Here is an 18,171-nt window from a genome sequence, read left to right as displayed (position 1 = left end):
GCGGGAGGGACGGCGGCGGGCGCGACCGCGGCGGCATCTGTAGCTCCGCGAGGCGGCCCTGGGGCGTGGGCGTGAGCGCGGGCGGCGGGCGTCCCGGCGGCGTCGCGGGAGCCCGGCTCTGCGGCAGAGCCTGCACCCCGCCCGGCCGAGGGGCCCGCGCCCGCCGGTCCCTGCGCTCGGCCCCGCAGCCCGGCCGGCGCATCGTCGGTCCAGGCGGGAGCGGCGGCGCGCTCGGCGGGGGAAGCAGGCCCCGCTAGACGGGCCGCTCCGACGGGGGCGGCCGCCAGCCGCGGACTCCGCAAACTCGCGGGCCGGGTGCCCCCCCCCACCGCGCCCGCTGCCGAGGGCAGGGCCGGCCCGGATCGCTGGGGGCGGCCGCTCGGGGGCGCGGGCCGGAGTCGCCCGCCGGGCTCGCGGCGCCAGGACCGGGACGGCCGGCCGCAGCTCGGGGTCCGGCCGCGCGTCGCCTTTGACGCATCGGAGCGCGGTTTTCTGCAGGATGAAGGGCTTCTCGCCGCCCGCAGAGTTGTTTTTGAGCAAGTGGCTCACCGTGCTGAGAGCGCTCAAGGTCTGAACTTCCCTCCAGAGCCGCAGTTGGAGAAGGCGAGCGTCCGAGGAGCAGCAGCCGAGCGGAGGCCACCCTCGGGGCGAGCGGCGCGCCTCCCAGCCGAAGGCGGCCACGCTCCCGGGACCCCCGGTGTTCTAGGTCCGTCCCAAATGGTTCTCGTCCGCCTCGAAGGGGGGACGGTGGAGGCACTAATTAGCCATTATCGACAGTTTTTGTGAGCATCTGGTGCCTTTCCAAGTCGCTCGCTGGAGCCACCACTTAGGAAGGGCACAGCCTTCGTGGCCTTCAGAGGTGTGCGTGCGTGCGTGTGTGTGTTTGTGTGTGTGTGTGCAGAAACGCCGACTAACTCTCATTGTTTGCTGACAGGTACTGGCGAGGCGACCCCGGCCGGGAAAGGCGCGGGCGCTCGGCAACATGGCTTCCCCGCCCCACCAGCAGCTGCTGCACCACCACAGCACCGAGGTGAGCTGTGACTCCAGCGGAGACAGCAACAGCGTGCGGGTCAAGATCAACCCCAAGCAGCTGTCCTCCAGCCATCCCAAGCACTGCAAGTACAGCATCTCCTCCAGCTGTAGCAGCTCCGGGGACTCCGGGGGCGTCCCCCGGAGAGTGGGTGGCGGAGGCCGCCTGCGCAGGCAGAAGAAGCTGCCCCAGCTGTTCGAGAGGGCCTCCAGCCGGTGGTGGGACCCCAAGTTCGACTCGGTGAACCTGGAGGAGGCCTGCCTGGAGCGCTGCTTCCCGCAGACCCAGCGCCGGTTCCGGTATGCGCTCTTCTACATCGGCTTCGCCTGCCTTCTCTGGAGCATCTATTTTGCTGTGCACATGAGATCCAAACTGATTGTCATGGTAGCTCCTGCACTGTGCTTCCTTGTGGTATGTGTGGGCTTTTTTCTGTTTACCTTCACCAAGCTGTACGCCCGGCATTATGCGTGGACCTCGCTGGCTCTCACCCTGCTGGTGTTCTCCCTGACCCTGGCTGCGCAGTTTCAGGTTTTGACGCCTCTCTCAGGACATGTTGACAGCTCCAATCGTACTCCCGCAGCCAAGTCCACAGACACTTGCTTATCTCAAGTGGGGAGCTTTTCCATGTGCATCGAAGTGCTCTTTTTGCTTTACACCGTCATGCACTTACCTTTGTACTTGAGCTTGTTTTTGGGGATGGCCTATTCTGTTCTTTTTGAGACCTTTGGCTATCATTTCCGAGACGAAGACTGCTTCCCTTTGCCGGCAGCCGGGGCCCTGCACTGGGAGCTGCTGAGCAGGGCCCTGCTCCACGGTTGCATCCATGCCATTGGGATCCACCTATTCATCATGTCTCAGGTGAGGTCCAGGAGCACCTTCCTCAAGGTGGGACAGTCGATTATGCACGGGAAAGATCTGGAAGTGGAAAAAGCCCTCAAAGAGAGGATGATTCATTCTGTGATGCCAAGAATCATAGCTGATGACTTGATGAGACAGGGGGATGAGGAGAGCGAGAATTCTGCCAAGAGGCATGCCACCTCGAGCCCCAAGAACAGGAAGAAAAAGTCTTCCATACAGAAAGCTCCTATAGCATTCCGCCCATTTAAGATGCAGCAGATTGAAGAAGTCAGTATTTTATTTGCAGATATTGTGGGCTTCACCAAGATGAGCGCCAACAAGTCTGCTCACGCCCTGGTGGGTCTCCTGAATGATCTCTTTGGTCGCTTCGACCGGTTGTGTGAGGAGACCAAGTGTGAGAAAATCAGCACTCTGGGAGACTGTTACTATTGTGTGGCAGGGTGTCCTGAGCCCCGGGAAGACCATGCCTACTGCTGCATTGAAATGGGCTTAGGCATGATAAAGGCCATTGAGCAGTTCTGCCAGGAGAAGAAAGAAATGGTGAACATGCGTGTTGGGGTTCACACGGGGACCGTCTTGTGTGGCATCTTGGGCATGAGGAGGTTTAAATTCGATGTATGGTCCAACGATGTGAACTTGGCCAACCTCATGGAGCAGCTGGGAGTGGCCGGCAAGGTTCACATTTCCGAGGCCACTGCAAAATACTTAGATGACCGGTATGAAATGGAAGATGGGAAAGTTATCGAACGCCTTGGCCAGAGCGTGGTTGCTGACCAGTTGAAAGGTACGTGCATCTCTTTGCATTGTCATCTCTCTCCCCATCCTGTTTGTATGCAATGAAAAAAAAAAAAAACAAAAACAAATCTCCTTTCAGCATCAGATTCTAGAGGCAGCTCAGTTATCTCAGGATACTTTACCATGGGGGAATCTCAGGATCAGTGTGAGTCAAATATCACAGATCTATTCACACTGCAGCAAGGGACACTGTGGCAGAGCTGACCTAGTGGGACCTTTGTAAGGAAAGAGAACTTTGAAAATGCGTACATCACCAGTTGGCTGTCGACATTCCTGAAATTCTGGGGGGCATGTCCATGGATGTCAGGGTACGAAGCCTTTCAGCAGTCAGAACTTCTGAGCACTTAAAGAAATTGCCTTGGCATTTCATTTAGTCACCCTTAAGTCCCATCCAAACGCTTCTCTGTGCCTTTTTTTTTCTTTACAAAAATGTGAAGAATAAAATCTCTCTAGGCCTCTCTTTGCTTATGGTCACAATAGGGATAGGACATCAGCTCTGTCCTGCAGGACTCTGGAGAATTACATGGAATTATACACTTCTAAGTGCACACTGCCTTTTGCCAAGGTCTCTTTTTAAAACATGTTTGCATTTTCAGCTTTCATTTGTTTAAGGATGCTTTATTACTGTGGTGTATGTCTTATCACATAGACTGTAGACCTGAGCCTGTTAGAACTTCGAACTTCTCAAGCTACCAGGTGGTTTGAAAGTGGGAAATGCCCCTGGAGGAGCGTTGATATTCTGCTCCTCTCACTCCCTCAGCTCTGTATCTGACCCCTTGTCCCTGCTTTTGAACTCCTTACTACTATTTTGCATGTTTTTACTGGGCTGCTACTTTTTCTTTTCTTTTTTCTTTTTATATAGGACAAAACTCTAGAGGTCTGGGAAGTGATGTGTAAAATAAGTGGAAACTAAAATAAAGATTCTAAGTAATCTACTTTTCTCCCCCTTCGCCCTTCTTTTAAACAGTCCTTATGTTTTCCTAAAATCTTCTGGAGTGAGGGGAACATCTATTTTGGAAGTATGTAGAGAAAATAACATTGCTTTTTAAAAGCCTACATTTGTAAAGCTGTATTGTATTTTGTGGTGCCCACATGTTGTGTAATTACACAGCTAAAAGCCCCCAGGGAAGAAGGGGATCCTCCGAAGGAGAAGTGATAGTTTAAATCAAAGATGGGAGAAGTAGTTGCAACCAGACTGCACTGGTTAAGTTAGGGCTTGTATAGGTTGATTGCTGGCCTTGAAATAATCCTATGTGCTCAATTGGCATTTTCTTTCCCTGGCTTTGTTATCTGGCAAGGGTACTTTATCCTTCTCCTGATTTTTCTTTATTACATTAATCTGTTAGTTGTTGAAGAATTTATGGATGTAGGAGAACAATATTTTCACCTGAGAATTCCCTTGACCTAGTTTTACAGGCTATGTCGAGGAGGTCAGAAACTTTGCCTTGCAATTCCCTTGAAAGATCCTGCCATGACAAGTGTCTTTCCATTTAGGAGGGTGGCACCTGCTCTTGAACATGAAGGTGCTAGTGGATGAGGGTGTGGATGTAACCCCTGCTTGACATTTTGGCATTTTTAGGACGTGAGTGTTGTGGACTCTGTCCTTGGGGACTGTGGGACAAATATAAGAGAAGGGAGCTTGCTGCATTACATTAAAGTAAATATGTTGGACCAAAGGACAATGATAGCAATTTTGTAAGCTGTACTTTATATAGTGTATTACTTGAATTTCAAAAATAAAAGCAGGCATAATTATGATGTTTGGAAATCACCAAGGCATTGAATCTTTGGCAGGACCCATTTTTGTTAATTTATTGGTAATTTTATTTTCAGTTTATAGATCAAGAGTCTCAACGGCACCAATAAAACAAAAACCAAAAAACCCCAAATGCTAGAGAGTGGGTTTTTGATTTTTTTAAACCTCAAATTGTGTAAATTTGGTAAATTAACTTTTTCTTTAAAATTGTATATATTGTATATTTACAAAGAAAAGTTTTAGTATTGCATGGGAGGTAGGAAAAGATAAAAGGCTTAGCTAAACCGTTGATTTTTTTATATGGTATTCTCTCCTTTAAGTGTTTCCTGAGATCATGAATTTTGCTCTCTTCAGCTCATTTTGAAAACCTTTATGGATAGAATTCCAGGAATAGAGTACATCTACACAGCTTCCTGACCCTTTCTGAAACCGTCCTGATGTTGTACAAAGCTGCTAAATTGAGATAATAGCATAGATTATAGAAGACCTTTCACACACATGGTGAAGCTTCTATACATCAGGTTTATTTTAGCATTCTGTCTTTGGGCTGGTGGCAGATATTTTCTCTATACACGATTGGGAGTTAACCTTAACCTCTCATCCCCTTTTCTGATAACAGGGTTGAAAAGACCCAGTAGAGGACTCTGTAGAAATGAACATCAGTAGAATGAGCAGGGGATTCTAGAACCAGCCTGGTGATGTGAAAGGAAGCTACTCTATGTCTAATTTATCTGAACAGGCTTTGTGGAAGGTGGAGTTTCATTATTTCTGCATATTCATTCACTCTAAAATCTTTACTGTGCTCATACTTCACACTGGCACTATGGATGGGAAGATGGATTCATGATAATTCCCGGCCTCGGCGAGCTCACAGTTATAAATGTTGTTGTAGAGGATGACGAGAGTTGGGAAACACTTTAGAGAGGTCCTTATGCATGATGTGGACCCTGAGATCAAGCTGTTGCTGTCCCCATGAACAAAAGAAGAACACTGGGTGCAGAGCAGAAAGCAGGAGGAAGGGCTTGGGATTGTTTCTTGGTGGGTTTGGGCAATTGTACATAGTGCTTCAGCACGAGGAAGGTGGTGGGTAGCAGGGGAAGGAGCTGGGATTTGATCTTGTAGGTGGTGGGGAGACTCCTTCAGGTCTAGGGTGTATGGGTTGGAACGGGGTGAGACTGGAGACTAATGAGCTGTTTGAATAGATAGATCCCAGGTGGGGGTGATGGTGACCTGGACCAAGGCAACACCAGTAGCCGTGGAGGTGAGGGGGAAGGTATGAATATGAAGATCAACTTGATAGGACTTTGAGCCAGATTTAAACAAACCACTGGAAGGAGGGGAGGGGCTTGATTGTTTGAATGGGAGATGGCATTTTAAGTTTCTGGAATTGACCTGGAGATAGTTTGGAGTCAGGAATGTGAGAGAGGCTTTTGAGGTTCTAGGGTGTGAATGGAGAGCATAAGACTGAGTTGCAGAATATGAAGTAGACCTGGAACCCTTGGCTTGTTTGTTCATTCATTCATTCATTCAGCAAATAACTGATTCCGTACTATGCACAGTTCTAGGTCCTGGGGATACAACAGTGAAAAAAACAGAGAAAAAGTCTTGCCCTCATAATGGGGCTGGGAATTTTTGATTAATAATAGGCCTTCTAATAGGGGAATTCTAATAGAAGATTCAGCAGGGGAGTCAAACAATAAGATAAGATATAAAATTTGTGTTAAGTTTTGAGGAGAAAACAAAGCAGGAAGGGGGATATGGAATATGGGGTGTGTGTGTATAATCTTACACATGGTGGCCAGTCACTGAGAAATGGTCAAAGGAATCCTGGGGCTAGGAATTTGGAAATAATCCCAAAAGTGATAGGGAATTATTAAAGATAAGGAGAAATGGTCTGATTCAGTGATGGGCAGAAGGGCCCTTCCACAGCATTTGGAATGAACTGCTAGACCAAAAGGCGCAGCGGCTGTTTTGGGTCACTGGCAAAAAAGGTAAGATGTATTATCTAGAGCTGTTGGTTTTTCCTGTATCATAGATATAGGGTCACAAAGACAGAAAGTGAAACTGTTAGAAAATATCTGTAGACATCTTTTTTTTTTTTCCCTTGTAATATTAGGAAGATAGGACAAAGATAGAAGGCAGATGGAACAGTCACTCCAAATCAACACCAACGATTATGTCTTTTTGGAAAGGACTATCTGGTGGCTATCACGTTGCTAGATGCAGAAATTAAAAAAAGCCTTTTCCTCTAGCCAAACTTTAGGCTTCTGGAGCAGCTGGGGGAGAGATCCACTGGTGTTCATTTGGGCAGATTGTCGCTCATTGGCACCTCCACGACTGAGATCTTTGCCTTTTCTTAGAAGAGTTCATATCTAGGCTCTCTCCGAGGCCACTTCTCAAATTGACAGTGGACCAAGGCCCTCTATACATGTTAGCCTATGCTGATACCTGTCCCAACCTGGAAGTCTGTGCTCCCTCTTGACTTATGGGCACAAGCCTGTCAGTTGACAGCTAAGAGCCCCAGCCAAGTGCCAATTTGGGGTTCAGTTGGATGCTGAGGTATGTCCCTTGCTCCCTACGATAGCTTGGATGGCTCATCCCTGCTAAGCATGTAACCGTTGCTACTGTGGTGCTAACCTGTTCGTTAGCTGACAGCTCAGTCTCCCCTCTTGGAAATTCCGTGTTTACCTGTATTCTTGAGTGGGGTCACTTGCAAATGGCAAAACACCAGACTGGACCTAGTGGCTCACACTTGTCATACCAGCACTTTGGGAGGCCGAGGCAGGAGGATTGCTTGAGGCCAGGTGTTTGAGACCAGCCTGGGCAACACAGTGAGAGCCAGTCTCTACAAAAATAAAAAAATTAGCTGGGCATGGCAGTGCTTCCTTATAGTCCCAGCTACTTGGGAGGCTGGGACAGGAGGATCACTTGAGGCCAGGAGTTCAGTGCTGCAGTACACTATGAGCAGACCACTGCACTCCAGCCTGGGCAAAAGAGCAAGACCTTGTCTCAAAAAAAAAAAAAAAAAAAAAAGAAAACAACAAAAATACCCAATGAAAAAACAAAACAAACAGCCTCTCAGGTAGCAAGTGACAGAGATAAGATGAAGCAGACACTTTGGCTCAACAGCTAGGGCGGGAAACAGTTATGGAGTCAATACTCAAGCAGCCCCTAGTGACAATTTTTTTCAGGCTCTTTGGGACCAAATTACATGGCTTACAGTAAGGAGCACATAGCTGTTACTTCTGAGGACAAGCTTTTGAGTAGAATTAACCTGGCAAAGAAAATTAAGATTTGCTGAATTGCTGATAGAATGAAAAAGGAAGGAAGGTAATCTTTTCAGGCAGAATTACTAAGTATGGGGAAAATTAAAAAGGAGTAAATAGAGTAAGTAAAGAAGTTCAGGATTTTTATCTACTAGTCAGCCTGGTTCCAAATAATAATTGTGTTTCTACCTTCTGGGAAGTGTTACCTATGTACTTTGCTGTGGAATAGTAATTACGAAAAAAAACTTAACCACATCAAATTTTCCACATATGGGCACGTGAGTGTGCGAAAGCCTGTATGTGCCTAAATTCTCCTCTTTCTGTTGGTTGGTGATTTAAATGTATTGGTATTTTTGTTGGGATTTTGATATTGTAAGACTGTTACAATTCATCATTAGAATTCTGTGGTCCCCTCTCCTGGTGGTGGCAGGAAGCTACTGATACTGGAAGAGCTGGACTGAGGGGCGCATCATTCATTTGGCTCTGAGCATCATTTGTACTTTGCATACAAGACACTTCAAGAGCTTTTCCTTTGTGTTTCTGCCAAATCTTTGTTGCTGGTGTTCAAGGTTCATGCTAAAGACTATCAACTTTGTTTTTGTAAATTTTTTTTGAAGGGCTTGCCCTTTGTCAGTGTAATTTAGTGGTTAGGTGCTTGCATTTTGGTTTCTGATACATTTGGATTCAATTCTCAGTTCTATAATTTCCTAACTGTGGGACCTTGGGCAAACTACCAAGGGGCTCTACAATTTATAGGAGTAATAGTAACCCTGTCAGAGAGTTTTGAGGGAATCAAATGAGATAATTCAAGCAAAGTGCTTATTAGCATAGTGATTCGATATAACCATTCAGTCAATAACTCAGTCTTCCACCTGGCTGAGTCATATTTCGTACTGGTCTAAAGGATGTTTCTTTTTTCCTACACTCTGTTTGGTGGTGCACATCTTGTATAATCCAGTGCAGAAATTCAGAACACACTGGGGACTGTGATTGTGTCAGTTTCTAGTATTAAAAAGGGCAAGTGTCCAAAACACAAAACACTGATAGTTTGCCCTGTTTAAATTGTAGCTGCCAAGTTTGGCAGCTTCTTTATTAGAAACCTCAGGGAGCTCAGGCAGTATTGTGCTTAGGCTGCTTCAGGTCCCAAGAGCTTTGAAGTACTTAACATGATGTGGCTCTTGATAGTTGAGAAATTATGGGAAAAGCTTCAGCTTCATGACTCTGGAGATAATTGGCTAAGGTTTGAACCAGAATGGTCATTCAGCTCTACTGCACCCTACTGTAGACTCATTTATTTATTCATTAAATATTGAATGGGTTCCTACCATTTGCAAGGCCTGGACTAGGTTCTTGAGACAAAGCATGGTCCCTGCCCTCTTGGAGTGTACAGCTTAGAAGAGGAAGTAGACACTAATCAAATCACCTGAACTAATAATATGCACTAGACTTACTGATTGTATTAGAAAAATGGCTGGGAGGTAGGGACTCATTATCTCCATTTTATACGTGAGGGAACTAAAGCACAGAGAGGTTAAGTAACTTGCGATGGTCATACAGCCAGGAAGAGCTATTAAGTGGCGAAGGCAATATTTAAACCCAAAGGACAGTATTAGAAAACATTAATACTCACCTTGTAGAACTGTTGTAAGGATTAAATGAGAAAATGCATGTCAAGTACTTAGGAAAGTACTGGCACATAGTAACTCTCAATAGAGAATAGATTCATGAGCTAGTATTATTGAAAGTGGGGATGAGTTTCTTAGCAGCAGCAACAGCCAAAACAACTATACTTTTCTTTAGCTCTCCCCAGCTGATGGTGTTTTCGTGCACGTTGTCATCTCAGCCATTGTGAAATCTTAGGATCGTGGAAACTGTATATGTTTAGATGTTTTTATTTGCTTGATTCTTTCTCTTTACATACCAGTTTTCAGACTGAGTTGGTTTCTTAACATACTCCAAAGGTGACCAGTGACTTGGGGGATTTTAGCTTATTTGATGTATTTCATTTCCGTACAGATACCTTATTTTCGATGCTTATATTGTCCCAACTTGGGCCCGTGGGAGTCCCTTTAAGTTGGCCCCTGAGTCCCTTTCATACAACCCAGTGATCTTTGATAGTTTTTGTATTCATTTATTTTTTATTTTTATTTTTTTAGAGACAGAGTCTTGCTCTATAGCCCAGGCTGGAGTGCAGTGGTGCAATCACAGCTCACTGTAACTTTGAACTCCTGGGCTCAAGCGATCTCCTGCCTCAGCCTCCCAAGTAGGTGGGACTACAGGTGCACACTTCCATGCCCAGCTAACTTTTAAAAAATTTTTTATGGAGACATGGTCTTGCTATTTTGCTCAGGTTAGTCTCGAACTCCTGGCTGGCCTCAAGTGATCCTCCCGCCTTGGCCTCCCAAAGCGCTGGGATTACAGGTATCAGCCACCTTGCCAAGCCACTTTCATATCCATTTAGTAACAACATTTAGTAACGCTTTTAAGGAGTGCAGAAACTATAGGTATTTAAATCTCATTGATTCTGTCTGTCTGATATGTTTATTCAGAGAGACTGGGCTAAAGTTTACCCTCTCCTTTTTTGAAAAGAAAATTAGTAGTATATACATGTTTATATGAAGAACTAATGCCACAGATGAAACAGTTGGTGCATCTTCAAGCTCTTTGGAAGCTTTAATTTGCATTCTTACAGTTGACAATTATAGAGTAATGCAGTGTTTCTTTCTGTGATATCTTCCCACTAATACCTATTGGGGGATGGGTGCCTGTGAATGTAGGTAAATGTGATAAAGAACAACAAAAAGAAAGAAGTCCTAAACCAAAGTGTAGATTACCTGTTTGCAGACTGAGGAGTGCCCCCAGCCCAGCAAGCCCCATCCCCCAGGACAGCTGTGGAAAGTTCCAGAAGGCCCAACTCCAGAAATTCCTTCCCTTCACAGGAGCTTTGCTTCGAACAGTGCCTCCTGGAACTATGGTTTGGCCGCTCTCCTTTCCGTCTTGCCTCGCAACTGCTTGCCTTGCTTATTTTGTTTATGATCTGTTTCTACCCCACTGGAATGAATGCAGGTGTCTTGAGAACAGGAATTTTCCCATGTTTGTTTACTGCTGTATTCCTAGCGCTGGAAGTATAGCCAGGCATATAATAAATGTGCAGTAATATTTGTCGAATGAATGAATGGATATTATAACTACTCATGCTCCATATGTAAGCGCCCTGTTATGTGTGAAACCACACCCCAAACATCTACACAGAACAAACCAGAAGGCAGAGGAAAGGCAACAACCACTTTGCTAGGAACAGTTGAGTTTCATTAAATAGAGGCCACAGATGGGGTTTGAAAGGCCCTAGAGAGAAGGCCGTGGAGCGTGAACAGGCACATGGCGCCAGGTGGTGAGTGGACAGAGTCAGGCCCTGGGGCTCCGAGGGTGCTGGGTGAGGGCAGGGAGGTGTAGAGTGGCCAGGCCGTAGCGCAGGGGTACAGAGGCCTGAAAACCCGAGTGCTTATTTAGGGCCCAGAAAATGTAGGGTTGAATGGCTTAGTTCAGGCAATTATTTTTAAGCTTTGTACAAGGAGATTTCGAGAAGTGTATTTGTCTTTAATAATACTGTAGCTCCTGATAATTCTTATTTGATTATCATTTATACACATGAAAAACCAATATACCCTTTTTTGGCAAAGCTCCAGGGTAGTCTTTGTGCATAATTTCCAGGATTTTTATGTAATGCTATTAAAATTTGTTCTTTTTTTTTTTTTTTCCCCATTCCAAAGAAAAATGTGCCACTGAAAGCAGCTTTTGAATCATTTATTTTCGTGTTTGAGTTGTTTGGGAGATATTAACTACCTTTTTTTTTTTAACAATCTATTTTGGAGAGTGGCAGAAAACCCAGATGCATGTGATTTATTTTCTTGTATATGGATATTAAAATATAATATATTAATACCGTTAAGGCTATGACATTTCAAGGAAGAGGGTTTATTGCATATTGACTCAGTTAGTTTCACCCTATTAAGTATTACTGTTGCGTTCTGTAACTTCATAAATGAGTTCTTCTCCCAGTGAAAAAGTGCTGCTGCTTCTCATGGCCATTAGTATTAATTTTTGTTTTGTGATTGAGCTGCCTAAAAACTGGGTGGAGGGGAGGAATTCTGAAAGGAAAGCACTTTTATAGAATTATCTTATTTTTAAAAATGAATTCGTTGCTTTCCATCTGAAGATGTTTTGTCCTTGTGGGCAAATAATTGAATCTCTCAGGTTTTTAGTTTCCTCATATTAGTAAAAGTTTGAACTAGACATGCTTTAAGACTCTCCACCATTCTCTAAGAATAGCTGAAATTCTCATGATTGGGGAATACTTCCCGTTCCTAATACGAAGAAGTGGTTTCCCTTTGTCCATTTGTTTAAACCCTCACTTAGACAAATTTAGCACAGGGAAACTCAGATTTACAGAACCACTAAATTGCAGGGTGTGTGTGAGATTTTTAACTTTATAAAGGATTCTTTACTTCCTTTGAATATAAATAAGTAAGATTGAGTTCTAGAAGTATAATTTACACATGGATTTTTAGGATCACATTTGTTGAATAAAGCAGGGTTTTGTTAGAGGAACCCTATTCGATTTTGAAAGTTTGAGAGACACTTTTGAAATGGCTTTGAGAAAATGTGAATAAATTTGAAAAAAAAAATGTGCTTCATTTCCCATTTTAACATTATTTTGGAGACTGGAAAGCTAGTTGCCAATAAAATGAATTTCACTGTATTGGCAAGTTTTTCAATAGTAGTACTGAGCAAATAACTTGTATAGCTAATAATGTTCTTACTGATTATTCCATTAATAAAAGACTCACTTGCACCCAGGTGAGTTGCTGGATCTACGTACCATATTTTTAGTGTGCCAGGGGACATGTTAGGCCTCCGGTAGTCCCAAAATTAATGCATCTGACAAATGTCTACCTTAGACCTTGTAATTAATAATTAGAGGTCACCAATGTTGGAAGGAAACTCTTGGATTTTGTCATGGATTTATAAAAGGTTTTCAATAGTTTTCTTTTTTCCACCCTTCAGAAGCATATTTTTTCTTTATTGAAATCATGATGCGGAACATTTGATTCCCTGTAATTTCCATTTTCTTTGTTCAAAGTGTCTCTTTTCTGGATCTCTTGAGTTTCTCTATATGCTTTCTCTTCCTTTTTGCTCTAATGATGAAGAACACACATTAAAGCCTTTCCTCCTTTAACAGCTTGTGCCCTGGATGAGACGGTGTTCCATCTCTCCAGGAGTATTTGATTAAATATCTTCTCCATTTTATTTTTCTGGCTTTTCTACATTTTTCCTTTTCTTTATAGTAATTTGAATGTGATATTTTTTTCTCAGTGATTTTCGTAGCCTTTCCTAACAAACAGCAAAGAAGCTCATGGAAAGTAACGTAACATTTGCTGTGATTTGTGTGGCTGGTGAAATAACATAGAAAGGGAAAAACGCTACTTGGTTCTGAAAGACAGTGTTGTCATTGGGTACATGTCATCCGACCTGAGAGAGAATTTCACCTCAACAAAGACCCAAGTTGTGAAACTGTAGCTTCCCTGAGAGAAAATGTTATTCAGAGCCTGCTGGAGTCATATGTTTTCTAAGGACTGAAGTGACTGACTCAGTGTGCAAGTAATTGAAGAAGGTTAAAAACTTTTAATACTACCATGCAAACAAGAAATTTCAAAGGACTTTGCTTGTCTCTAACACACATTTCACAGTGAATTTCTCAGCTGGAATAACTTAATGAATGCTGTGTTCTTTCTGGCTCCCAAAAGAAATTGTGATTATGAACACTTGTAGAGCTGATGATTCTAAGATATCAACTTTGTCACTCTGCCATTTGAAGTTCAGATGGAAATATTTGCTTTCATAGCTGTAGTCATGATGCTGCTTTATTTAGTAGCTATTAAATTTCCAATTCCATATACTCCCCTGGAGGTGTTCCAGTTTGCACTAAGGTTTCTGTTTCATTTAACAGCATTGCTTATGGTGTGTGGAGCTTTCCTGAACAAGGAATATCAATGAGGTTCTTATCTGGATGATAATGTTAAGCTATTCTTTGATTTATTTTTCTTAACAGCTTCTTTTAAAGATAGAATTTACATGCCATGCAATTCACTTATTTAAAGTATACAGTTCAGTGGTTTTTAGTATATTGATAGAGCTATGCAACCATCACCACAATCAATTTTAAGAACATTTTTATCACCCTAAAAAGAAGCCCTGTACCCATCAGCACTCTCTATTTCCCCCCAAACCCCTCAGATTCTGGCAACCACTAATCTACTTTCTGCCTCTGTGGCTCTGCCTGTTCTCTGGATATTTCATATAAACAGAATCATATAACATGTAGCCTTTTGTGTTTGGCTTCTTTCCCAGAGCCTAATGTTTTCAGGGTTCATCCATGTTGTAGCATGTATCAGTACTTTGTCCCTTTTTATGGTCAGATAATACTCTACCATATGGATAGACCATATTTTATTTATCCATTCATTAGTTAATGGAAAAGTATTTTTGTTTGAAATCAACAGTCAAGCTGATTGTTTGAAAATAAGTTGAAATGATAAAAAATATTTTATTATTTAATAATATATCTTCACTAAAATTTAGCCATTTCATTTTCATTCATGTTTAGAAGTTTTCCTGAAAGCCACAATTAAATGAGATTTAACACTGAATTATTTGATGTTAATGCTTCATGTAGTCAGGTTTATTTTTTTTTTTTAAACAGCTAGCCTCTTTTTTAGGCTTGCTCCAGGTTGATTAAATATTAAGCTCTCTGATCCTTTTCCTTTCTTCCAGCCAGTTCCTTAATAGAGTGCTTCAGGGGTAGCATATGGTTGAATATGAAACCAACCTTATTTGATATATTGTTAGATATAAATATCAGTGATAGTATGTTTTTCTGGACGGGTGAGTTTTCTGAAGAGCTGAGGATTTTTTTCTCTTTGAGTCAATCAAACATTTTCCTGTTTTAACCAATTTAAACACTTGGTTTTACATTTCCGAAATATATAAAACTTTCTTGCCTTCATAAAAATGAAATATGCCAAATAAAATTTAATTTCCTTGATGACTTATTTATACTACTTGTTATTTAGCTTTTACTAATATAGCAATTTCCCTATAAAAGTAGGAATTTTTGCTTTTCTTTAAGGTGAGATTGCTCTGTTTGTCCAGTTATGTTTCAAAAATAAATTTTTTTGCTTGCTTTCTTGCTATCAGCTTATGTAGCTATTGGTATGCTTTCCTGTGACAGATTTGCTCCTAGTTTTCACTTTGTTCCATTAAAAAAGCACAACAAATAATCAAGCTTGTTAACCATGCAGATACAGTTTGATTAAAAGGACTAGGGATTCAGTCTTTGTGCAATTTTTTGGTTGTCAGCTGTACACTGAATAAGTGAGGTTGCTAAGTACATGAGTTCAGGATGAGTAAGATGTTATTACAGTTATTTTTAGTATATTTTAAAGGGAAGGGGGAGAAAGAGAAATTTGAATCAAATTTTGTCTTATAAAATAGAGCATGTTTTCCACAAGGCCAAAAGTAGATTTCTTTTGCTTATATAGTAGAAATAGAAAATGAGATTATAGATTAGATTCTATAATCAATAGTTAATTAGAATTAGTTAATGATTCTATAACTAGTTATATTATAAAGCTAAAATGTGAATCTTAAATTAGGGAAGTATTGATTTTTATTAAAATTTACCAGAATTTTAAGAAAGTACTTTCCCAAGAAACATCAGATAAGAAGAATTGTAGAAATTTTGTGTGTTCTCTACTATACTGGCAGGGAAGAACTGGCCAAATTTTTTCCTCTTTGGTTTAAAACCAAAGAGATATGTGTGGATTTTTATCCTAGAAATTTGGTAATCTGACATGCAGTAGCACTCAAACAGTGATAGTTTGTTGCTGTTGTTTGTTTTAGGAAGGTTTGTTCTTATTGAAGGGCCCGGCCAATAGCCAGCCTGCCTAGTATGGGCTGTCAGTGTCTTAATTTTCAAAGTACAGTTACCCTTGAACAACATGGGTTTGAACTGTGTGGGTCCACTTTACACAGCTTTTTTTTCAATAAAAATATTGGAAATTCTTTTTGAGATTTGCGACAATTTGAAAAAACTTGTAGATGAACCACATAGCCTAGAAATAGCAAAAAGAAAAAAATTAAGAATGTATAACACATGTGTAGATACTAGTCTATTTTATCATCTACTACCATAAAATATAAATCTATTATGCAGAGTTAAAATTGATCAAAACTTACATGTATAAACACAGACTGTTAATGGTGCCTTTGGCAGTGGACAGAAACGTAAACAAACATAAAGATGCAGTATTATGACTGCATAAAATTAATTGTAGTACATACTGTACTTCTGTAATAACTTTGTAGCCACCTCCTGTTGCTGTTGTGGTAAGCTTGACTGGTGCCATTATCTGCTTAAGATGCGGGCAGTTCATCGCTCCAGAAAATTGTGTATCGAAGTAAAAAGTGATCTCTTGAGGATGTCTCGTATTTTTCATCATATTTAGTGCAAGGCCATAAACCTGGAATAATACCCTGGGACCCATATGTAGTGCCACTAGTGGTGCTGGAAGTGCTCCCAAGAAGCAGAGAAAAATCATGACATTACAAGACAATGTTGAATTGCTTGCCACACCCTGTAGACGGAGGTTGCTGCCATTTCAGACACATGATTCATCTTGTGAACAGATGACATGCACTTACAGTATCAGTAAATATAGTACAGTACTGTAAATGTGTCTTCTATTCCTTATGATTTTCCTAATAACATTTTTTCTCTAGCTTACTTTATTGTAAGAATACAATATATAATATATGTAACATATAAAATATGTGTTAATTGACAGTTATTTGTAAGGCTTCTGGGTAACAGTAAGCTATCAGTAGTTATGGTTTTGGGTAGTCCAGTTATATATGGATTTTTGACGGCACTGGGTTTGGTGCTCCCAACCCTGACGTTGTTCAAGGGCCAATATGTAGATACTTTAAAATGGCATGTATTTTACTTTAAAAATGGCAGTCTGAGCATCTAATTTCCCCTTGGGGAATTGAGTCACCCACCCTGAAGGGTTTGGGTGAGCATTAAATGAGATATATGCATGGAAGCATCTGGCACTAGGGAGGTGTTTATTGGATGTTGGTTTCAGCCTATGACCTCCTCCCAAACCTGTTTTCATCAGTGTTGAAACCCATGCATTTGATATTACCCCATGAGCAGTGCTATAAGGAATTGGGAGGCTCTATAAATGCTGAAACCTCACGCCAGACATGTGGTAGCAGCAGGAAGTTCGCCAGCTTCCACTTTGACTTACAGGAAAGAGTCAGGCAGGCTCCCTGATACCTGGTGGAACTCGCCCTTGTATCTTTGATGCTTACCTTGCCCTTCATACATGTGTCCTCTTGCCCTGATCTCAGCCTGTCAGTGTCTGGGGCCTCTACCAGGCTGGGACCCCAAGGCACAGGGGTGTTTGCTGTGACTGTGGTTCAGGCCAAGCACTTAACAAGTGCTGCTAGATTCAGTCTTTTGTTCATCTGTAAAACACATACCAGGCCCTGTTCTCAGCCCTGGGACACATTGTGACAAAAGTCTCTGCCCCAGGTAACTCACCCTGGGGTAAGAGAGCCAGATAAAGAAGATACACAAGAAGCTGGACACAGTGTCTCATAGCAATGCAGGCTGTGCATGGTGAGGACTCAGACGCTGACATGAGTGATTTTATATCCGGTGGGCAAAAAGTGCAAGAATCTCTCCGAACAGATGTTAATATCATGGCAGATTTAAAACTATGCATGTGACACTTTAATCCCTTGCTTCCCCCTTTGACAGATAAAAATGTATTTTCACATGTCAAGTGCCCAGTTCAATCTTTTCCACAGAGAATTGTGTGCCTAGACTCAGGAGGTCGGAATATCTTATTTATAATCATCTTGGTGGCATTGTTGTGAAAATTCCTCAAGTAGGGATTTCTGAAGATTTCTCTTGATCTAACCACTTGCCTCCTAGTCTAAACCACAGGCCTGCTGTTGATGTTCCCGATTGCTTTCATTAATTTTCTCTGATACTGGCCCGTAAAGTCAGGCTTTTTGTACTGTATCTAGGAACTTTTTAAGGCTTCATATTCTGCCATTTCCCCCGCCCTCCCTTACTGTTATCCTATAGTTTCCTGATGTTATGTTGACTTCTTTTAAAGCGAAACAAAATGCACATAACATAAAGTTAATGACTTTAGAGTAACAATTCAGTGGCATTTAGGGCATTTACAATGTTGTACAACCATCACCTCTATCTAGTCCCAAAACATTTTCATCACCGCAAAAGAAAACCCCAGGCCGGGCGCGGTGGCTCACGCCTGTAATCCCAGCTCTCTGGGAGGCCGAGGCGGGCGGATTGTTTGAGCTCAGGAGTTCGA

The 18,171-nt window shown here is 42.3% G+C and overlaps 1 protein-coding gene across 2 annotated transcripts in view; it reads left to right on the top strand.

The window, feature by feature from the left end:
• ADCY9 (adenylate cyclase 9) overlaps positions 1-18,171 on the top strand; it is a 111,523-nt gene that overhangs the window by 3,360 nt on the left and 89,992 nt on the right. The window contains exons 1-2 of one of the 2 annotated variants that reach the window (XM_012647818.1): positions 206-706; positions 935-2,672. In XM_012647818.1, coding sequence (XP_012503272.1) covers positions 983-2,672 — 1,690 coding nt within the window. In that variant the 5' untranslated portion in view covers positions 206-706; positions 935-982. Of the gene's footprint in view, positions 1-205; positions 707-934; positions 2,673-18,171 lie in introns of those variants that run through there. The other variant, XM_012647817.1, reaches the window with a different exon arrangement.

Source organism: Propithecus coquereli, unplaced genomic scaffold (genome assembly GCF_000956105.1).
Source record: "Propithecus coquereli isolate 6110/MARCELLA unplaced genomic scaffold, Pcoq_1.0 Scaffold27, whole genome shotgun sequence".
Lineage (NCBI taxonomy): Eukaryota > Metazoa > Chordata > Mammalia > Primates > Indriidae > Propithecus > Propithecus coquereli.
Note: the sequence above shows the minus strand (reverse complement) of the source record. Positions and strands in the feature narration are given on the sequence as shown.